This window comes from Dermacentor albipictus, chromosome 1 (genome assembly GCF_038994185.2).
Source record: "Dermacentor albipictus isolate Rhodes 1998 colony chromosome 1, USDA_Dalb.pri_finalv2, whole genome shotgun sequence".
In the NCBI taxonomy this organism is placed as follows: domain Eukaryota; kingdom Metazoa; phylum Arthropoda; class Arachnida; order Ixodida; family Ixodidae; genus Dermacentor; species Dermacentor albipictus.
In genome coordinates this window covers 319,272,100-319,296,147 of record NC_091821.1, presented here as the reverse complement: position 1 = coordinate 319,296,147, position 24,048 = coordinate 319,272,100, and the positions used below count along the sequence as shown (strand labels likewise).

At 43.6% G+C, this 24,048-nt stretch overlaps 1 protein-coding gene across 6 annotated transcripts; it reads right to left on the bottom strand.

Moving 5' to 3' along the window:
* Positions 1 to 22,446, bottom strand: LOC135903905 (uncharacterized). 6 transcript variants are annotated; one of them, XM_065434384.2, is made up of 3 exons: positions 22,308 to 22,446; positions 3,190 to 7,375; positions 1 to 2,181 (listed from the first exon to the last, which is right to left on the bottom strand). In XM_065434384.2, the coding sequence occupies exons 2-3, from the start codon at positions 7,360 to 7,362 to the stop codon at positions 1,027 to 1,029; spliced, it is 5,328 nt and encodes a 1,775-aa protein (XP_065290456.1). In that variant the 5' UTR covers positions 7,363 to 7,375; positions 22,308 to 22,446; the 3' UTR covers positions 1 to 1,026. The 6 variants fall into 6 exon arrangements, with proteins under 6 accessions (XP_065290456.1, XP_065290446.1, XP_065290435.1 ...); XM_065434374.1 differs by lacking the exon at positions 22,308 to 22,446 and adding an exon at positions 22,132 to 22,301; XM_065434363.1 differs by lacking the exon at positions 22,308 to 22,446 and adding an exon at positions 22,138 to 22,301.
* Between the last annotated feature and the right edge of the window lie 1,602 nt (positions 22,447 to 24,048).

Genomic DNA, 24,048 nt, shown 5'->3' with positions numbered 1-24,048 from the left:
GCCATTTTCTGGCAGTGCTTGCTGCTTATTTTATTAACCATTGTGAGAACATGATAAGTTGCATAGTTCACATCTGTGTGTTCACATGACAAACTATAGATGGGATGGAAGAAAACTATGAGGGCAGAGTTGGAAGCCTCCTCCACTACGCCACACAATTGATAAAAGTACAAAGTACTAACACAGTAGAATTTTTAAATAACACAAACAACAGTATTGAAAATGCTAAATTGCAAGTTGAGTCGTATTAACAAGCACATCACAGAGAAATTGGACAACGTGCACAACAGCAAGCAAAGTGGATGAATGCTCTGCTGCCACTAACTACACATTGTTCAACACAGGGTAGGCGTGATAGCCTACAATTTATGCAACAGCAATCCTTTCTACTTTACCAAAGGACGACATCAGTCAAAGCTTGTGAACACAGCAACAGGACATCAGCAAATAATTCAAGGCAATATGTGCAACAGAAAAACTCAACCTGGCTCTTCCACGTTACCTTACAAGGTAAGCAGACGAATGATTCTTTATAGGCTTCTAAGTCAGAGCTTCCGATAGTGATCTCCGTAAAGTTCTAAAGCTTTCCAGAACACTTTTAGAGTCGAATGCGCTAAATGGACGTGCCACTATCCTCCACCTTTATCACTGCTGTAATGTAAGCATTATTCACTTGCTAATGATGCTCATTTGATTTGATTGCAAATTTTCATCTGCCACTTGACTGACCAAGTATGGATGCATTTTTACTTAATAGTCTGGGTAACAATGTGACTCATCAGGTATGGATATTTACCAAACTTTTAATCTTTTCCACACTTAGGAATATCTTGGTAGGCAAGAACATTCAGTTCATAGTACCCTATGTGCATGCCTCAACACTTTGTGAAAGCCCTAGAGATACAGTAAAAACTAAACAGTCTGGGAACTGCTTCAACAGTGAGGGTTCAAGAACTGTGCAAGAACTGCAAGATGTACTACTATGTTCTTGGACAAGGTCCTTCCTCAACACACAGCCTTGCCGGGCTACTCTTTGGGCAGTGAGCCTCTTCCATCCAGGTCCACTGTTTCCATACCTGCAGCATCGTCCTTCTCACTATCATAATCCTCCTCGTCCTCCTCTGAACTGTCCTCATCCTCGACGTCTGATGTGCTTACCACTATCAGGCCAGTAAATGATGACAGGCACCAGTCACACTTCTCAATATGGCACACACGAACACGACACTGCCGCATGTGTTTGTCCTTCAGATGTTCAGCCAAGTCCTCCACACCCTTCTTACAAGCAACACACCAACCAAGCGCAGGCTCACCTATCTCCAGTGGAACAGAGGGGGCAGGTTTCATATGAACTGCCTCCTCCACTTTTATTTCAGGCACTGTAGGCTTACAGACAGGGTTTGCCAACATGCTTGAGCTTTCTTTCAGCTTAGAATTTGATACAACAGTTGGAATACTTGTCGCCTTAGTGACTGCTGCAGCCGCAGTGGCCAGAGCCGAGAGTGGCTGCTTTGTAGACAAACAGGCAATTTGCTTCATCTCAGAGCTAGGCACACCAGTTGCAGGAATGGTTAGTTTCTTAGCCACCACAGAAGTAGATGGTGCACCCAAAAATTGCTGCTTTGCAGAACTTGAATCGCCACTCACAAAAGTAGAGGCTGCAGCTAACAATGGCCGCTTTACAGAATTGAGATCAGCACTTCCAGGAGTAGAGGCTGCAGCCAAGAATGGTTGCTTAGCAGAATTGGGATTGGCAGTTGCAGAAGTAGAGGCTGTAGCCAAAAATGGCCGTTTTGCAGAATTGGAATTTGCACTTGCAGGACTAGAGGTTGAAGCCAAGAATGGCCGCTTTGCAGAATTGGTGTCAGAAGATGCAAGACTAGAAGTTAGAGCCGAGAATAGCCGCTTCGCAGAATTAGGCTGGCATGTTGTGGGACTAGAGGCTGCAGCCAAGCATTGTCGCTTTGAGGAATTGTGCTGAGCAATTGTGGGAGTAGAGGCTTGAGCCGAGAACGCCCTCTTTGCAGGGAGATCCTTTGGGGCTGCTGCAGATGACTTGTTTGTGGTATTAGCATGTACTTTGCGTACATGGTTTTCAAAATGCTCAAAGAGGCCAAACACTGCAGCACAGATTGTGCATTTGTAGGACAGGGTGGCCAACTTTAATGCAATTTTATGAACCTGCAGAAAAATCAAAATGCAATACATTTAGTGCAGGTTTACAATATTGATTCAATGCAAACAACTGTTACAGGTTATAACAAAAATACAAAAGGTTAGGGCTACAATATTTTTTAGAAGGATTGGCGATAATGGCAATGCAAACCTAGCATTTTCTGAAACGGTCGTTACATGGTTGCTCAGTCACAAATACCATTTAAAGATCAACTTCGTGGTGCAAAGAACAAATGCATTCAGACAAAAATGATAAAGTGACTGCCACTTGATCTGTGACACTCACTATAAGAAAGGAAATCCTTGTCCTTGGCACAGAATAAGTTAAACACTGAGCTAGATTTAAACACCAATATAATCTTACTAGCATGACTTCTTGCAAATTTTTGTAAAAAATTTCAAGGTCTACATGAAAACCTGCTTTACTCAGTACATGTCAACGCCCTTTAAAGGGCAACTACAACAAAATTTCACATTGCATAAAATAGCATATATACCACTGAAGCAATCTTGGCAAAGCCGCAAGGCTTGTAATTGTATATATACATTTTTAAGATTATGCATTTTACACAGCATCTAAGCAGACAACGTAAGCACCTGGTCCTTGTCACTACGAGTTAAGACCCAGCAGTACACTTCCAAGATTTTTCAGCATACTACTGTGCCACTTTATCTAGAAGGCATGCTGAGGAGTCGCACATTTTAGGTCATGCGTCATTTCTGGCGAGAAGTGATGATGTTTACTTGAGTTCTGGTGCCAAAACTGGCTATTTTTGCTAGCTGTTCATCATGTTTCCGCTTGTATTTCAAATAGGAAATTTTAAGCCTTTTTAAGGAAAAAATAGCCTTTTTAAGCAATACAATATTTCGTTGCAGTTAGCCTTTAAACGAGCAGACGTCATTAAAAATACTTCTGCGGATACCTAATAAAACATGTTTTTCTTTTCCAGTGTATATAGAAAGAAACTACAAAGGTAAAGCATCCCCATAGGTGGCAAATAGCAAACTTCTTACCTCACTCATGTGAGAAACCAGCTTGGCAGCATAAATGCGGCCACATATTGGGCAACGGCCGGCATCCTTACTACGTTTGGCCAAGGACTGCATGTTGGGTGTGATCATGCCATGAGAGCCTAGCAAATGGCGTTCCAGCCCCTGGTCAGTGAAAAAACGCCTCTCACACTTCTGACAGTTGAGTGGCGGGCGACAGGAAAGCGTGGCACGATGGATCACCATGTGGTGTATCCGGTGCATGTGCAAGCGCAGGTGCCCCAAGTCTTTGATGTAGCCATCACAGATCTCACAAACGACAACAGAGACACTTGGGCTAGTGGCCTCCAAGGACTTCGGTGCTTGTGGTTGTGTCTGCTGCTGGGCTTGCACAGGAGCTGGGGCACGAGTATGCAGATTTGGCATGTTGAAAGGAGCCTGACCAAGAGCCAGAGTCTGCCTGGTGCTTCTGTTGTGCAGTGGGATAAGTTCTGAACCCTTTCCTACAAGCTGGAACACTTGGTTCGATAAATAATCTGGCTGCGTCAAGGCTAGCCTGGAACGTGCTTGTCCATGATAACGGTTCAGCGTGGGAGCTGCCCTTGGCATTTTGGGTGGCAGTGGCACTCTTCCCCGAGGCGCTAACAGCGCAGGAGCTCCACTTTGACTACGTGCAGCACAAAAGCCCTTCTGTGGACCTTTAGCACCACAGCCTAATGTCAACAATATTTTTTCGTAACTCCTGACATCATCTAACGTAATGGGCTTAGCTGTGACTCCTGGAGGCTGAAAGTCATAAGAGAGATGCTGGTTGACAGCAATACTGAAAAGTTTTTCACAACGACTGACATGGGATGCAGCCTTCGTTTTCAGATTGGTCTCAAAGGTACAAAAAGGGCACTGATGAAGGAGCAGTGGGGGCTCTACAGTTGCCTGTCGGTTGTGCATAGCTTCCACATGGAATACAAAGGCTTGCCTATCACGAGTTGTAAAGTCGCAAAAGCTGCACTGAAGCTCCCGTCGTGGTGTCAAGTGTGGTGTCAGTAGGTGGCCTTCTAGAACAAGGCTTGATTCAGTCTTAAAATCGCATAACCTGCATGACCTAACTTTAAGATTGTAAGGAGCATTTGCAATTCTAGATTTTTGGTACACTTCAGCCAGCCTTCGACAGTCATCGATCATCTCTTGCGCACAGCCACCTGCTTTCTTTATCTCATGTTTCTTTAGCTTTAATTGCTCTCGGTTGTACACTTCCCGTGCTCTGCTCAAGCCAATACCAATGAAGAATTCACCAACTGTGCTTCCAAAGAAGTCATCAGTGGAGCTGCCCACTTTACCCAAAGGCAACACTCCTTTCTGTTTTTGTTTTCCCTCGCAGTTTTTGTTTTCTGTCAAAAAGGAGTCTGGTTTTTTTACGAGTAAGGGTGTCACCAACGAAGGAGCTTCAAGCACGGTGTCAGACTCTTTCATGCGAAAGTCACCAGCCTTCGAAATAGATGCTGGCATGTACCTGCCAATTTTTATGTAGCGATGAAGAAACTTTGACACATTAGGATGACATTTCCCTCCCTGGTCCTCTTCATCTTCACTTTGTTCTTCTTGTTCTGTTACTTCTTTATTTGTTTCAGTGCAAGAAGAGTTCTCATGCTCCTTTGAAGGCACATAGTCATCTACAGCATGACCACATGGCTCAAAACTACTTGATGCTTTGAAGCATGTTTGGCTGTCACATAGCTCAGATGAACTGCTAGCAGGTTTTTCCACCGATGCCTGATGTTTATCTTTGCGATCCCCATGTTCACTTTCACTACCATTATCTTCTTTTCCTCCTTTGTGTTTCCTAGGTTCAATGGAGGAATAGCCATGTCGATCACTATCATTTTCCTTTTCTTTTCCTGCTTCGTTCTTTCTAGGTTCAATGGAAGAATAGCCATGTCCTTCGCTACGATTTTGCCCTTCTTTCCCTGTTTCACTTATTCTAGGTTCAATGAAGAAAGAGCCAAGTCCTTCACTATCATTTTCCTCTTCTTTGCCAGTTTTATTTTTTCCTGATTCATTGGATGAAGAGCGATGTTCTTTACTATCATTTTCCTCTTTGTTTCCTGCTTCATTTTTTCTAGATTCACTGGAGGAAGAGTAACATCTTTCACTGTCCTTCTCCTCTTCTTTCCCTGCTTCATTATTGCTAGTTTCAATGGAGGAAGGGCCGTGTGCTTCCTTATCATTTTCCTCCTTTCCAGATTTATTTCTTCTTGATTCATTGGAGGAAGAGCGATGTCCCTTGCTATCATTTTCCTCGTTTCCTGCTTCATTTTTTCTAGATTTTCTAGAGGAAGAGTAATGTCCTTCGCTGTCCTTTTCATCTTTTTTCCCTGCTTCGTTCTTGCTACGTTCAATGGAGGAAGGGCCATGTCCTTCATTATCATTTTCCTCTTCTTTTCCTGCTTCATTTTTTCTAGGTTCAATGGAGGAAGCACCATGTCCTTCACTATCATTTTGCCCTTCTTTTCCTGCTTCATTTTTTCTAGATTCAATGGAGGAAGAGCCATGTCCTTCACTGTCATTTTCCTCTTCTTTTCCTGCTTCATTTTTTCTAGGTTCAACGTAGGAAGCACCATGTCCTTCACTATCATTTTGCCCTTCTTTTCCTGCTTCATTTTTTCTAGATTCAATGGAGGAAGAGCCATGTCCTTCACTGTCATTTTCCTCTTCTTTTCCTGCTTCATTTTTTCTAGGTTCAACGTAGGAAGCACCATGTCCTTCACTATCATTTTGCTCTTCTTTTCCTGCTTCATTTTTTCTAGATTCAATGGAAGAAGAGCCATGTCCTTCACTATCATTTTGCCCTTCTTTTCCTGCTTCATTTTTTCTAGATTCAATGGAGGAAGAGCCATGTCCTTCACTGTCATTTTCCTCTTCTTTTCCTGCTTCATTTTTTCTAGGTTCAATGGAGGAAGCACCATGTCCTTCACTATCATTTTGCCCTTCTTTTCCTGCTTCATTTTTTCTAGATTCAATGGAGGAAGAGCCATGTCCTTCACTATCATTTTGCCCTTCTTTTCCTGCTTCATTTTTTCTAGATTCAATGGAGGAAGAGCCATGTCCTTCACTGTCGTTTTCATCTTGTTTTCCTTTGTTTTCTCTAGATCCAAATGAGGAAGAGCCATGTGGATTGTCTGAGCAAACAGTTGTCTCATCAGTGGCACTGCTACAGCTTGTCTCAGGACAAGTTGGTTCCATAAGACTAATGCCACATAGCTTAGGTGCAAGGCTGTCATCTTTACCCAGCTTTGGCAGAACTTGGCAAATGCAATATTCATCCTCACTTGCACTATTTTTTTTTTCTGACTGTTCTGCAGTACTCTTTATTTTATTGTCAGAAACATTCTCAGGCTCTGCTAAAGTCCCATAGTTGCCTTTCATACCACCACTGCAACTTGGCTCAGAACAGGTAGAATCTGCAGCATTACTGTCGGAAGACTTGCATGCAAGCCTATTGTCTTCTTCTGCCTTGGACCAAACTTCTCCTTTAACATCATCTTCTTCTAAATTCTTCTGTTCCTCTGACTGTTGTACTTTTTGGTTAGTTTTATTGTCAGAACAGTACTGGGGCTCTTTCGAAGTCACATAGCTGACTTGAACAGGACAACCCAGCTCAGAGCAAGTTGAATCCGGAATGTTGTCGCATGGTGTAGAAGCATAGTTACCATTTCCTTCTGCATTTGGCTGAACTAAATATTTAAAGTCTTCATCTTCAACTTTTACTTTCTCTTTATTTAACTGTTTTGCTGTATCTTCATTAGTTTGCATGCTGGAAGGGTACCCAGGCCTTTCTCTGATCTCACAGCTGTCTTCAGCAGTACCACCACAACATGCCTCTAAACTAGGCGAACTGACGATGCTATTGTCGCATGGCCTTGATGCATGGTTGCCATCAGCTTCTACCTTTGGCCAAACTTTGCCTTCACAGTCCAAGTTATTTTGATTCTGCCTTTCCTCTTTGGTCTCCTTGCTAGCATTAATGTGAGAAGGATTCTCAAGCCTTGATGCAATGGCGACATTACAGTCCAAATTCCTATTTTTATTCTGCTTTTCCTCTTCAATCTCTTTTCTAGCTTTAATGTGAAAAGGATTCTCAGGCCTAGATGCAATGGCAACTTCTTTCTCCACGTCTACAGTCACTGCAGCTGCTTCCATGTTGCAAGTGCTGCTGTAGGGAAAAAAAAAGAATGCACACTATAAGCTTTATTTACTGGCTTAACATTAAAGTGCATTGAGTCAAAGAAACCACTGTATATTATGTTGCACAATATAATGATGGAATAAGGCTCCTAACTTGCTTAAGTGCCTGGATCTCCTTTAAAAGGCAGCTGTGTGTTTCTGTGCCTTTCTAGTGCATGAAACATAAGCATGACAGTGTTGAAAAAAAATCCTCATACACAGTAACACAATAGCCTAGCTAGCCAATCACTTGATATAACAAGCGGTGCTTGAAAGTATTGTTACAGTTGCAGCAAACATTTGTAGTAAAGGTGCACATGAGCGTTCTGGGACTTAGTAGGCTTATCAAAATTATTCCTAATATCATGTACAACTTAGATGGCACAGACATTGTTCTGGTAACAACATATAAATATAGAAACAAATTTGGGTGAGCTTCCATAACTTCATGCTAGACTAAACTGCATAGAAACAACAAAACACAACAAGCTAATAGGTTGCATCTCACAAAATAGAGATGGCTGCAAGACATCAATACACTTAGAAGCTTCAGTTCCCCTCCCCTCTGAGCAAAGTAGCAGGTTAAAGGATATTACCTCAGATCAATCTCTATGTTTCCTAAATAAATTCTCTCTCTGTTTGCAAAGCCCATGTTATTTCATACACTTGCCTTAGCTACTCCAGGGTAAAACAACACAACAGTTGCATGCGAATTATGTTTCTTTCTTTCCTCCAAAATTTTCTTGAGAAGCAACCCATATACACTACCAGAAAGAGTGCATAATCACATGAGACCAAAAGTGGGCAATCACAATCCTTGCTTTAAGATGGCCCTAGATGCTTGACTTGACCCCAACCAGCCCTGATCACAATGGCCAATGAGCACTATGAGTGAGAATGCTTTTACTGCCTCCGTAAAGCATTATTTGAACCAAGAAGAGGTAAAGGTACAGCACACCGGCAGCCAATTTGGAATCTCAAATTAATGTTTAAGAAAAGGAGATAGGGCCCACAACTCACTCCATTTTACAAACTACTTTGAAGGCATATCTTCTCAAGAACCACAGGGCATGGCACACTAAAATATCATACCTAAAATCTGTGAACATTAAAATTTGTAATATTCCCATGAACCTGACACAAAAAAGGGTTGGATAGCAGATATTTTATTGATGCAAAAGCATCAAATGGCCCACTGAGCGAAAAAGCAAGCGTCTGTTGTCTGTAACAGCGAAACAGCAAGTAAATTCCCATTGGCTGCGATTCCACAGCATAAGCATGCCTTGATGGAGCAGTGCAGGCAAAAGGGAACAACTGCTACTGCAGTTGTGCGCCAGGTGTGCCAAGTGCGCCAGGTGTTGCATGGGGGTAGAGGGCATCACCATGATGCTGTGTCAGCATCGCTCTCTCTCTCGGAAGCCTGTGTTATCCACGCTTTCCTTGCACATGCAACCTCTCACCTAGGTTCTAACTGTACCTCAGTAAGGGAAAAGCAAAAGGCACCAAGCGTCTCAACCTGCTCGCTTGCCCACGAGGAGTTTCTAACTCAAAGGAGCACCAATTGGACATTAATGCTTTTGAATTCACAACTCATAAAAGGTGTTTAGGTGTCCTCAAATTTTAAATACTATTTTAAATAGATTTGGTACATGTTTTCCTTTTTATCCTATAAAGTCCTACTGACATAATATCTTCGACTCATTTAATATAACAGCTGAAACGGGGGAAAATGGCAGAAGATGGACTACCAGTCTATTTAATCAAAGATGGTGGAGACATAATGCTTGAAAAACTAGCAGCCCTTTATACAAACTGTCTATCAACTTCAAGGGTCCCAAAGAACTGGAAGAATGCCACCATTATAATTCACAAAAAGGAGACGTTAAAGAATTGAAAAATTATAGGCCCATTAGCTTACTTCCAATATTATATAAAATATTCACCAAGATAATCTCCAATAGAATAAGAGCAACACTGGACTTTAGTCAACCAAGAGAACAGGCAGGTTTCAGGAAGGGATACTCTACAATTAATCATATCCATGTCATCAATCGTAATCGAGATCCACAGAGTATAATCCGAGAAATCCGCAGAGTATAATCAGCCTCTCTATATGGCTTTCATAGATTACGAAAAGGCATTTGATTCAGTCGAGATACCAGCAGTCATAAAGGCATTACGTAAGCAAGGAGTACAGGACGCTTAGGTAAATATCTTGGAAAGTATCTACAGAGATTCCACAGCTATTTTAATTCTCAGCAAGTAAAGCAGATCCTTATAAAGAAAAGGGTCAGACAAGGTGACACAATCTCTCCAATGCTATTCACTGTACACTTGGAAGTATTCAAGCTTTTAAACTGGGAAGGCTTAGCAGTAAGGATCAACAGCAAATATCTTTGCTACCTTCGATTTCCAGATGACATTGTCCTGTTCAGTAGCAGTGAGGATGAGTTACAACAAATGATTCAGGTCCTTAATAGAGAGAGTATAAGAGTGGGGTTTAAGATTAATATGCATAAGACAAAGATAATGATGAATAACCGGGCAAGGGAACAAGCGTTCAGGATCACCAGTCAGCCTCTAGAGTCCGTGAAGGAGTATGTTTACCTAGCTCAATTACTCACAGGGGACCCTGATCATGAGAAGAAAACTTATGAAGAATAAAAATGGGTTGGGGCGCATTCGGCAGACATTGTCAGAGCCTGACTGGAAGCTTACCATCATTAAAAAGAAAGGTGTAGAATCAATGCATTCTACTGGTGCTGACATATGGGGCAGAAACTTGGAGACTGACAAAGAAGCTCGAAAACAAGTTAAGGACCGCACAAAGAGTGATGGAATGATGAATGTTAGGCATAACATTAAGAGACAGGAAAAGAGTGGTGTGGATCAGAGAGCAAACAGGGATAGCCGATATTCTAATTTACATAAAGATAAAGAAATGGAGCTGGGCAGGTCATGCAATGCGTAGGTTAGACAACCGGTGGACCATTAAGGTTACGGAATGGGTGCCAAGAGAAAGGAAGTGTAGTCGAGGACGGCAGAAGACTAGGTGGGGTGATGACATTAAGAAATTTGCAGGCATCGGTTGGCGCAGGACAGGGGTAATTGGAGATTACAGGGAGACCTTTGTCCTGCAGTGAACATAAAATAGGCTGATGATTATGACGATAATGATGAACAGCTTTCTGACAGCCAGTTTCAGTTCCATTTCTACTGTGTTGTGACGTCATGGTGCAGAAAGTGGTCACGTGGGAGCAGGTTATTGCAACCTTTTGACACTCGCTCCGTATCGCTCGGTCATCTACTATGCTACTACATCAGTTGTCATGAGTAGTAGCATAGGAGGCAACCGAGCGGGACAGAGCGAGCGTCAAAATGCCGCCATGTCCTGCTCCAACATGACCACCATCCCCATCATGAGATCACGACCCGGTAATCTCCTGGGAAATGAAACAAAAACTGGCTGTAGAAAAGTTCTTATATTGAATTATTACGGGCACTTCAAGGCTTGCCAGTATTTCTTCTAGGGTTTAGAGTTATAAGCCCTTTGGATAATGAAAAAAAGAAAGAGTCGAAAACATTGTCGGTGCTCCTTTAACTCTCAAACAAACAGGTAGTTGGCATCACAATGTCTTAAATATGAGTAATACTGTAGAGAAAAATATATGCCGACGGTCATGATACACCCTAATACAAAATCTGAGCGCAGCTCTGCACTTGTTTTCACTTCGCGATATATTGGCCTGTGCGGACATTCTTCTCGTGCGGCATGTTGCAAATGAAGAGAAGTGTGGTGCGACTGCCTCATTAATCGGGAGATCACGAGAGGCAGTCTGTGAATGACGTGTGGGCATGATTCACAGCAGCTGCCGCCAACAGACCTTTACTCACGCAATGCAATGCTTTGTTTCCATATATGGTACTAGCGAACACTCTTGCTGCATGCCTTATCGGTGGTGTCATCGGTGAACAGGTGAAGTGTGCTAATCTGGTGCCATCTCTTGCGATCATTGCTGCAAAACACGTCTCGCGTAGCACTACGCTTTTCTTCACACGTTTTCACCATACCCTCCTTCTCCGCTGCACCTGCCTCCTCCGATGTGGCCTGCATTTGCTTTTTCATCCTTTGCTATGCTCATTTGCTCGGTTGCGCCAACGCTCAATGCAGGAACAGGTGCCTAAGAGCTGCGTTCAAAAATTTTTTGCCTGACCTGAATAGGAGCACTGAGAACTACTCTAGGCATGCCCTCAATGCGGCTGAGGCAGGCCTCAGGTAGTGTCACCATGGCTGGTATTAGCCATTGTGAGAGCACTTTCAGAGCACTTCTATGTTCTGAGGCCTTATTGGTATAGCAACCTGCACTGTATGCGAATATAGTTGGCCTTGGACCTCCAGCACTACTTCCTGCCGCACGTCACTAGATCTAAAAGTCACTGTAATCGTTGAGCACCTTAGTTCCCCTACCACCACTGTCATCCTCACAGGGCAAAGAAATGGCAAAGAGCTTTGAAGCAGCTCTGAAAGCAGCAAATTGGGCACTTTGAGCAGGTTTACAGCAGGAATTGTCAGTTATGGAGCAGAAGCTACTCATTTAGGAACATGCTAGGCAACATGAGTGAAATGCTGGCTAATCAAGAAAAGGTGTTTTTTATTTGACTTTGCACAGCACTGTTAGGTTCCAGCAAATCAGTTCTGCAAAAGCACGCAAGTTGCAGGAAAGTTCATTAAAGTAAAAAAACCGCAATAGCTTCCCATCTGATATGACGCGTACACACCGATTATGCATGATTGGACTGTACAAAAGAACAATAGTTATTCCTGGTTCGACGCCTTTTCACCATTAGCCCTCGGCTATTGGTCAAAAATTTTCAGGCTGCACCTATTTCACCTGCCTGTCACGCGACGTCACAAAACCGCGAAAACTCACCATGTCAAAGTCAGGTGTACGTGTTGAAGATGCATTCATATGCCGAACAAAACTGAATTTTCTTCTGAACAACTATACCGGCACACACCGGGATAGAAGGCAACTCAAGGGTGGACCGCCTAGTTCGCGAACTCAGGCACCGAGCAGGGCAGTTGGAAACCCTAGAGGCCCCCTTAACGGTGGAGCCGACGTATGCAGAAATACTTAACCACTACAGAGGAAGGAGACTTAAATGGCCCCCACCCCACACATCGCTCACGCAACATGAGGCAGTAAGCTGGCGAAGACTGCAAGCAGGTACGTTCTTCAACCTGCACACATTACACAAAATGTTCCCTACCCAGTATAGGGATACATGTCCGTGGTGTGGAACAACCCCCACGTTATACCACATCACGTGGGAATGCAAGCGTAATTTCGCATTCCATAAAATAAATAACCCAAGTGCGGAACAATGGGAGGGTCTGCTCACCAGCAGCGAGCTCGCAACCCAACGGGCAATCGTGCAGCACGCCTTCGAAGCAGCAAGACTCAGCGGTGCCCTGGAATAGGGGCGCCGACCTTGTGAAGCAGCCAGGACTCAAAACATGAAGATACCGGCCCACCGCCAATCTCTCTGAGATATAGAGAAATAAAGTTTTTCCATCCCATTCTTAACAACTGCAGGCTGCTCCGTTCCAAAATGAATAAAAGATGGCTGCTGCCGATCGCTCAGGCACTGGCTAATCCCAGCTGCCGGAGAGCTTGGGTTTTGTACAATAAAGCTTTTTGCGTGGTTACGTAACATTTTCGAGCACTTTCAGCACATTTATGACCTCGCCCCGCCAACTCTTCTTTGCTGAGGTTCCGTTTTAGTGGCATTTTTAATCTTCCGCTGCATGCCGCCGCAACTTCAGACCAGCCATCTCAAGCCAAGTAAGGGAAAGCGGACCGATCACAGACGCCCGCACCATGCTCTTCATCCGGTTATCGATTTTCAGTGCACTGGCTCAGCCCCATCAAATCCCTCTCTACTTGAGCTTGCTCGTCGCATCTTGTCAGCCAATTATATAAGAGAAGCCGCTCACTGTAGGCAATGTTATTCGTTTTTAAAGCAAACAAAAGTGACCCTTTATAAACGAGGAGAGCGTTTGATTGGTCCATTCAGACAACCCTGCGAGTCACCGCCAGATGCTTGTGTTGGCGGTTACGCAAATCTGACATCAGGAGATTGGAATAAAAATATACTGGAATAGTTTTACGTTACAGGGCCCCTTTTCGCTTGTGTATTCTTGGATCTAATGTGTGGGTATGCCTCCTTGGCTGGGGCACATTTCATACCTGCTTGTTTTGTGAAGGTATGGACCGTGTCAATGGTTCTTTGGAGAATGCCTTGCCAGTCGCCATACAAGCCTTAAGTGGCCCATAGTGTGATGTCATCCGCATATGTATCACATCTGAGGTCTTGGTGCTCCTCCAGTTGTAGTGCCAGTTTGCGTAGGCCAATGTTGAATAGGAGCGGTGATAGTATAGAGACTTGAGCTGAGCCTCATCGTGGCAGGTCATATGGGAGTGAGCATATCGTACCTATCCCAATATGGGCAGTGCTGTTGTTCAAGAAGTCTTGCACGTAGCAATATATTCTATCACCCCATCTTATGTCCTTGAGCCCCTCAAGAATCGTGGAGTGCGAGATGGTGTCAAATGTTTTTTGAATTTCGAGTGTGAGCAAGACCCTGTCTGGACTTCCTGATGGGGCATTCAGGACTTTGTCTTTCAGCAGTAGGACGGGGTCTTGGACTGATGCCCCTCTCTTGAAGCCAAACATTGTAGCCGAAAACAAGTCGTTTCACTCTATGTGTCTCTCGAGTCTGGTGAGGACGACTCATTCAAAAAGCTTGCCCAGACAGCAAGTGAGCAAGACGAGTCGTAGTTGGCCTAGTTCGCGTGGTTTCCCCAGGTTTGGCATTCTAATAATGTTTCCCGTTTTCCACTCCAAGGGTAGTTGGCCGTGGGGTTTCCATACCATGCCATTAAAGAAATCGGTTAGCTGCTGGATGGCCGAGTCGCTCAGGTTTTTCAGTATTGCACTGGTAATTCGATTGGGACCAGGTGCTGTGTTCTTAAATGTTTGAGTGGCGGCGTAGAGTTCTGTGAAGCTGATAGGGGCGTCCACATCTTCGTTACCTTGGCTGCGATAGTTTCTGGAGCTAGGTGATGGTGTCTGTGCTTCTCTGGTATAAGTGTCCTTTAGTAGTTGAAGGAGCTCATCTTCCGTTCCTGGGTATTCTCCAATGAGTTTCCTCATGGATGGGTCCAGCATGCAACGGAGGATAGCCCAGGTTTTCTTGGTGCTCAAGGTGTCTTGTAGGGAGTAGCAAAAACATCGCCACTTGTTGCTATTGAGCTTTTGCTCTGGCGTAGGTGTTGGCTTCTTCTGCCTGTTGGTATATCCGGCATTAGAGTTTACAGTTGCGTCTTTGTTGCTTCCAGCGCTTTGATAGACTTCTGCAGGCCTCCCAAAGGTGTGCCAGGTGGCAAAGGTGTGCCAGGTGGCAAAGGTGTGCCAGGTGGCAAAGGTGTGCCAGGTGGCAAAGGTGTTCCAGGTGGCAAAGTTGCCAATGTTTCCGGCATGGTCTGATCTTTGGTGGTGGCATTGTATATTTCTTTAAGAAAAGTGCTCCATTCTCCTGTATAGGTTGGTGTTGAATGGGCTGTCTGCTGTTTCTCTCTGTAATTTTTTCAATCAGTGAGTTTGGTCGTAACGAGAGATTGCCGTTCTTTTGCCGTGTCGCAGGTTACATTTATAATATGGTCACTGCCTAGCATCTCGTCCAGGCTGCTCCAAGCAACTCCTCTGTCGTCACTGCAAAAGTTAGGTCAGGTGTAGTATCACAATTCACGCTGTTGCCTACCCTGGTGGGGACACCTAGCAGCGTGATCAGCAAGAGTTAGAATGTATGTGTCGTCCTGAGAAGGTTGGAGTCCTTCGCCATGTCTCTCTTGTATCCCCACTCTGAATGCCAGGCGCTGAAGTCTCCAAGGAGAAATAGCCTATCATGTCGCACCAAGTAGGGTGGATACGTGGTTCAGTAATGGTGAGAAGTCGGCTTTTTGGTGTCTGGGTGGACTGTAGACGTTAGCCAAGGCGCACCTTGGTCATCCTTTCTTTACCAGCCGGAATGTTAACCCGTTGATGCCTAGAGGACGTGTTTGAGTAGGTCTCCTTCTGAAGCTACACAGTACTGAGTCCACTTTATCGCATCTTCAGTGGCTTTCTTGATGACCAACACTAGAATTCTATGGCAGAGATTCGTTATCTTTGCCTTCAGCTAATGAGACGTCCATCTCAATAATGTAAGCATGATCTTTCATGTAACCCCAAAGAAAGAAATAGAGTGGAGAGAGGTCAGGTGACCTAGCCGGCCAATTTACAGGCCCGTGCCTTCCAATTTGTTGCGCATGAAAAGTCACATCCAGCCAGTTTGGTGCACAGCTGCTGCTGTGTGCTGGTGCCCCACCTTTCTGATACCACAGAAGTGGAAGATGTGACAGCGTGACTTTGCTGAGAAATTCATCTACCACTCCTTGAAGGATTTCGTGAAAGTAATGCTCTCGAGTCAGTGTGTGATCGAAGAAGATGGGACTAATTACAGCACCGGCGTAAATTCTGCGCCACACATTGAATGACCACTGATACTGATGCCGATTGCGCATTACCCAGTGTGGATTAGGGTCACTTTTAATAGTGTGTATTATGCAAACTTAGCTGGGTCCCACACGATAGCATGAGGGTGTGCGGCCATAAATGCTAGAACATGTGTGCGTAGGCTAGGAATCAAAGATGGAGTCCTTTGCCGCTATTTCTTGAAGCTGCCAGTTTGTCTCAGGTTTTCATAATTTCTGATGATAGTTGATGCATATGGTGCACCATTACACTTCCATAACTGATATATATATTTGCGATCTTCCTCTTGTTGCCATTTGCAGCTCCCAAGGCAACGCTCATGTTTACCTTCTGTTCATTAGAGGGCCATCGCAACTGGGATGAAACAAAAACCACCTTTAAACCTTTTCACTGACATTGTCAATTCGCTTTTGTGGTGATAGGTTCTGCGGCAAAAAGAAAGAAAGAAAAATAACATCCATGCACTTTATCTACGCTAAGACAACAGCTATCACAGCTTGTTTCCAACTAACACCAAACGTGTCGTGTTACTTCAGCCGAACGCGGCAGATAAGGAACTAGCTCGATCACAATATTTTTCTTTATTTCCTTTATTTCGTTTTGGCTAACTCGGAGGGAGCCTGTTCGAGGGCGCTGCTTTATGATGCCGGTAGGAGCGCAGTCACGAGGTATTTTCCATGTTTTGCAAGGTTTATTTATCATTCAGGAAAATTTGTAGGTCACTATATAACACTGCAGTTAGATGCCTCTTGGTTGAGCCTACAAATGCCTCATTGACACTGCGACAATTAGAACAGTACGTTCTGAGTTAGATATTTACAGTTACGTAATAAATCTCAGTAACGAAATAATTAGTGGCAGCTGCTCTACTGTACTGGGAAAATATACATTACGCTTTCTTCGAGTAATGCACTGCTCTTTTTTTTTTAATCTTGGTGCATGATAGTTAATTGGGACACCCTGTATATATTTATGACCTCTGCAGCAAGTGACATTTCCATCCCTAATAAATGTTGCAAATTACTAAAAGTTTTTTTTTTTTTCATGAGTCATTAGCATTGCTTACTGAAAAGAAAAGCAATACTAAGACACATATCATTCACATGCATTTCACACGCTGTTGACAAAAGACTCTGCTGAAGGGGTCACTGAAGCCTACAGGCTTTTTTCAGGGTCAAAAAAGCATGCAAAGCAATTTGAAGTGAGGTGAACATACAGCAACATATTCATTCTCTAGAGATAGGCTATCCATACCTTTAGATATAATTGTTAATTGGCTACCTCCTTCTCTTTCAAAAATATAATAAGCTTTATCCAGTGCATATAATTAAACATATTGTATATGAGTATGGTGTTTACAGTGGAAAAAGATATAGATGAGGCAGCCGCCACTGATGCTGATGCTTCTAATGCGCCTGTCCTCCTATTGTCAGGATTTGCAGAAATAATGCGAAAGTATGAATTAAAAGCTGTGCATGCCATGCCAACAATGAAGCAGTAAGCTATCAGCTACAATAAAATTTTAAGTGAAAAGGTTGAGGTAACTCAAAAGAAACCTCAGATGTGGTGGGTGACAAAACTATGGTAATGACACTTTAGGTAGCGGGGGGGCTCTACCCCAACCAGAAAACTCCCGAGGGGGCTTGTGCCCCAGAGCCCCCCGTAGTCGGCACCTGTGGGGTAGATAGCCGGTGGACCACTAGTATTAAAGGATAGGTGCCAAGGGAAGGGAAGTGCAGCCGAGGATGGCAGAAAATTAGGTGGGGTGATGAAATGAGTAAATTTGCAGCTGCAAGTTGGAATCAGCAAGCCCCAGGCAGGGGTAATTGGAGTTTGCTGGAAGAAGCCTTCGGGCTGCAGTGGACATACATAAAGGCTAAGGATGATGATGATTTCGAAACTGGTGTCATCCTGGGGAGGTATTCTCTAGGAGTCCACCTAGTGGACTGTCCATTTCAGCCACTGCTGATTGGCTGGGGCCTCTCGGTTCCTCCTCACTCATACAGCTGCATCCAATCAGCAGCGGCTAAAATGGTCAGTCTCCTAGGTGGACTCCTACAGAATACCCCCCCTGTAGATTAAATTTAAGTGGATGCGTCTTGCAAACTTACTGGCTACAATGTGAAAACTGCAATATATGCCATATTGTGCCTAATTAGGAAGTTAATTAGTGCATTTTAGTTAATTATCTGAACATGTGTTTCAATGTTTCAATTTCTTGTATTAATAATATCCCCCTTTTCGAATAACACACCTCAAGGACTAGAATTATGCTATCTGCCACAGGTGATTTCTAAAAATTCCTCAAAAAACTTTAAAATGATCGCCCTGTGTGTGTGTGTACCTGTATAAATATATGAACGAAAAGAAAAGGAACTGAGGGTCCCCATTTATATTAATCGTATCATAAGAAGCTGACAAACAATGAGACTAAGGACAACATAGGGGAAATCACTTGTACTTAATAACTAAATTAAAGAAATGATAAATTACTGCAAATGAAAGTGGATGGAAAAACAACGCACAGAGCACTGCACGCATAATGCGATGACGTGGGTTCGTATCCCACCTGTGGCCAGTCGTTCTTTCATCCACTTTCATTAGCATTAATTTATCATTTGTTTAATTCAGTTATTAAGCACAAGTAATTTCTCCTATGTTGTCCTTAGTCTCATTGTTTGTTGGCTTCTTATGATACGATTAATAAATATCGGGCCCCTTGGTTCCCTTTCTTCTTGTTCATTATATTAGGAGGGTCTCGAATCCTGCAACATTAATGCCGTCAGGTGGCATGTCTGGGTTTATTGACCAGTAACTGGCACCCAAAAAGATATGTACTCATGACTCCTGTTGAAGAAAGGATGTTCCACATGCGCCACCAAGGTTTGCGAGCGGTGGCACTGGCTAACACTCTAAGGGTTAGTTCTAGTAGTAAAACATATCATCATCACTGGCCTACTTTATGTCCACTGCAGGACGAAGGCCTCTCCATGGGAACTCCAATTACCCCTGTCCTGCACCAACTGATTCCAACTAGCACCTGCGAATTCCTTAATTTCATCAGCCCACCTAGTCTTCTGTCGTCCTCGACTGCGCTTCCGTTCTCTTGGCACCCATTCTGTAACACTAATTATGCCCCGTTTACCTAACCTACACATTAGATAACCTGCCCAGCTCCATTTCTTTCTCTTGATGTCAATTAGAATATCAGCTATCCTAGTTTGCTCTCTGATCCACACTGCTCTCTTCCTGTCTCTTAACGTTATGCCTAACATTCTTCATTCCATCGCTCCTTGCGCAGTCTTTAAGTTGTTCTGGAGCTTCTTTGTCAGTCTCCAAGTTTCTGCACCTTATGTTAGCACCGGTAAAATGCACTGATTGTACACCTTCCTTTTAATGATAATCGTAAGCTTCCAGTCAGCATCTGACAATGTCTGCCGTATGCGCTCCATCCCATATTTATTTTTCTGTAAATTTCCTTCTCATGATAAAGATTCCCTGTGAGTAAATGACCTAGGTAAACATATTTCTACACAGACTCTAAAGGCTGACTGGCAATCCTAAACTTTTATTCCTTTGCCAGGCTACTGACCATTACCTTTGTTTTCTGCATATTAATCTTCAACCCCACTCTTACACTCTCTCTGTTTAGGTCCTCAATCATTTGCTGTAACTCATCCCCAGTGTTGCTGAACAAAACAATGTCATCTGCAAATTAACCGAAGGTTGCCGAGATATTTACGGTTGGCCCTCACTCCTAAGCCTTCCTAGTTTAATAGCTTGAATACTTCTTCCAAACATGCAGTGAATAACATGGGAGAGATTGTCTCCTTGCCTGAACCCTTTCTTCAGAGGTAACGTTCTATTTTTCTTGTGGAGAATCACAGCAGCTGTGGAATATTTGGAGATATTTTCCAAGATAGTCACGTATGTCTCCTGTACTCCTGGATTACGCAATGCCTCTATGACTGCTGATATCTCTACTGAATCAAATGCCTTTTCATAATCTATGAAAACTACATAGAGAGTTTAATTGTACTCGGCATAGTTCTCGATTACCTGACTGATTACATGGATGAGCTCAATTGTACAGTATCCCTTCCTGAAGCCAGCCTGCTCTTTTGGTTGACTGAAGTGTTGCCCTTATTCTATATGAAATTATCTTGGTGAATATTTTATACAATACTGGAAGTGTGCTAATGGGCCTATAATTTTTCAATTCTTTAACATCTGCCTTTTGCGGATTAGATTAATGTTAGCATTCTTCCAGTTCTCTGGGACTCTTGAAGTTATGAGCCATTTCGTACAAAGGGCCACAAGCTTTTTAAGCATGATGTCTCCTCCATATTCAATTAAACTGACTGTTATTCCAACTTCTCCTGCCGCTTTTCCTCGTTTCATGTCTTGTAAGGCATTTCTAACTTGATCACTAGTTATAGAAGGACAGCGATTAACAGACTTAAATGGGATAGTTGGTTGCTGACTTGACGGAATATGGTTATAACAGCGCATATTTAGGACAGGACACAGAAAGAATGCACACAGGACAAACGCTGAAGGAGCCTCTGTAACCTGTTCTTTACTACTTAATGCTCTAAATTAACCCAGAAAGTGGATGGGAAAACGGCACTGTGGTAGCTCAACTGGTAAAAGCATTGCACGCATAATGCGAAGATGTGTTCGTATCCCACCAGCAGCCAGTTGTTTTTTCATCCACTTTCACTTCCATTAATTTATTTCTTTTTAAATTCAAGCAGTAAGTACAAGTAATTTCCCCTATGTTGTCCTTGGTGTCTTTGTTTGTTGGCTTCTTGTGATATGATTAATAAAAATTGGGCTTGTCGGTTCCCTTTCTTCTCAGTGATTCGGATTTGAGTAAGTTTCATACTGTTCCACTAGCTGTTGGGTTGAGAAATCGTGAAACAATTCACAAAGCAATCAGTACAAACCGGCTTAATGTGATGTTACCTTCACACACCCTCATAATGTTCACCTCCTCCTGCACGTCAGGCTCAATACACTTTAAGGTGTTTTGTCAGCTTAGACACCTATCCAACATGTACCAGCAACTGGTTACCATGTTTACTCGCAGCCATTAATTCCCTCCTGACCCCAGCGTCAAATTAAAATTGCCAAAACAACGATGCAATTGTGAGGCACGCCATAATAGCGGTAACTGCATTAATTTTGACCACCAGGTTCGTCTGCAACATTCAACTGCATTCCTGCAAGCTCAGTGCAAGCAGCTGCACAAATCTCAAGTCAGCTTTAGGGCTCTCCTCCTTATCTCGAATGTCAATTTCATTCATACAACCCTTGCGCTGTTTCTCCATGTTTGCAATGTCTATCCAGTAACCCAAATCAGCATTTCTTCCACGACAAGCTCATCAAATGCAGTCACTTGTGCACGCAGCAATATAAGCTTAACAATACCTTAATAATCTGATTGAACTTTCAAAAGCTTTAAACTCAATAAGAGGGATAATTGAACTAATTTAATCCTTTTTATTTTGTCAATTTGTCTTTGCCCTCTTGAATATGTGCGTAAATAAATGGTGTTGTTTCCCCGCAATGTTTTCCATAGTAAGAACAGCAACAAAAGAAGCCGATTATTGCTAGCACAATCACACCAATAATGGTTGTCACGTGACCATGACTCGTGCTAAAACACTTACCACGGCCAGCATAATCATGTACCAGGAACGTCCAGAACGACATTGGCAAACGAGAACAACTACTATAAAATGAAATACCGCGCGGGCGGAGATAACATTATGGCTATTGCTATCAATCACAAAAACAGCACTCTCCTCAGTTAAAATGTTGCAATGCGTGGTAAAAACTATGAACAGAGAAATGAGATTGAACATTTGAGTGGCGCGTGATCGGATCTCGACCGTGGCGGCCGCATTTATATGATGGCGAAATACAAAAACGCCCGTGCACCGTGCATTGGGTGCACGTTAGATTAACCTCAGATGGTCAAAATTTATCCCGATCCCCCACTACGGCGTGCCACATAATTATATCCTGGACTTGGCAAGTAAAACCTCCGAATGCTTTTTTTTCTTTTTCTTTTAAAAAACATTCGAGCAAGGAATACAAACGCCGCGCAGCAGGCTCAGATAAAAGGATAGAGCTTAGTACACTTGCCACTTGATGCGAGCACACTATGCCAGCAACGTTGGCACTAAACACATGGACAGCACAGCAGAACCGACACGCTATTATACTTGCGCGCAAAAAACTTGTTCGAGATACTGTCAAAACAGTGATTGTTGCGCCATTTTAGAAAGGGCTGGCTGGCGCGCTGGCGTACATACGTCAGGTTCTGGTTGTTGGTTCTGATTGGTTGGCGGTTGTCTGACCATGTTGCCAGATGGAGCGATGACAACGCTGATCACGGTGGTCGACTGCTGGGAGGAAGCACTGGCTGAGGCTTGAACTACTACAGTGGTACCGGTGCTGGCAGTACAGGCGTACAGGGGACAGCAGCTTGATCAAAACGCACAAGGTGCATTTAATCGAGCGCCCGTGGTACGTGATTTCGGTGCCTCTGAGCAATTATGCACACACTCTCTCGAGCACTGACGTGCGTATAGTTAAAACCAAACGCCGGCCATTGTTTTAACGTTTCTGCGAGTTTACCTATCTCACAGAAAAAAAGTGGGAAGGTTTCTCATATGAATTACATTCTTGTATTATAGCTTTGAAAGTTTGAAAAAGCATGTTTCTAAAGTTTACACAGAACGGCAGAACACACATATCAGTGCAATAATTAACATTTTGTGAGTGATAAGAACCATATTTTCCTGTAGGTTTTTATTCTTCACTCCTTTTTTATTCCTATGGCCTTTGGACAAAGCCTGAATCATTTAATAATTCTGGTACAACCATGGTGAGTACACTTGCCCACCCACCGCATCGACAACATTGAGAAACTCTATGCCGACAACGATAGACTCTCGCGGGTTGCGGGGTTGCGTACGTTACTGCGCCAGCCAGTCATAGTATTCAGCTAGTTCTTAGACTTACAAATTTCCTTCGAGATGCTTGATCATGTGTGGGCCTATATGCCGCGTTCCAAGGAGACCATTTTACCGTTCTCCTCTTCACACTCGAGAAACTAATTAAGAGAGGCGTAGCTATCACCTGTTGGAGGTCAGCCCTTTTGAAGTCATGTCAGCACAAGACAGCTGAAAGTTTTCAGACCCAAGTAGATAAGTTGAAATATGCAGGCTTTCCTTCAGCCCTTCTTCAGGCGATGGGTGAATCGCTGTTGTAGAAGCCGCGGCACAAGGCGCGTGAGCAGGAGCAGCTAGGCGACCCCCCTCAACAGAGGTCTCCTCGAAGTCAGGCCCTTTGTGCGCAACATGGCACACAGCCTGACGAACGTGGCGGTTAGACAGAACATTAGACTCGTGTTCTCAACCCCCTGCAAGCTATCCCAACTATGTAGGCGCGTGGCGGATGGTCCGCGCAAGGTCGCCTGTACTACTAAGTACCAGTATACACGTGCACTGTGCCACCAACGTGGTGTACCAGTTTCCGCTGTGATACGGCAGTGTTTACGTTGGCCAAACTGGCCAATGTATTAATGATAGACTGCGGCAGCATTTCCTCTCCTTGAAGGGTGATATAGCGGCGCCAATCTCCCCAGACACCACAGGGAATGCAAAGGTTGCTACCCCAAATTCAATAAAGTCATCATTGTAGGATGGGAGACTCTAGACTTGAGCGAGAAATTACGGAAGCGGCACACATGCGCAGACTTTGCTTAAATACGTGTGTAAGTTAGCGTTCAGTGGCTCTCCTAGATAAAGAAATTCGCTTTTTGATTAACCTTGGCACTTGCCATAGTTATTTAGGATGCTTTCTGCCACGTGTGTTTCATCTTGTTCTATGTATGTTCTATGTTCTAGTATGTCGAGGCACGTACGCTGCGCGCAGACGCGACCTTTTGCTGCTATGAGTTTTATGGTAATAACACGTAATAAACCTCAGTTGCTAGTTACCACTCGTCCTGTCCACTCCTTCGTCTTACGCGGTCTTAAGTCGCGGTTC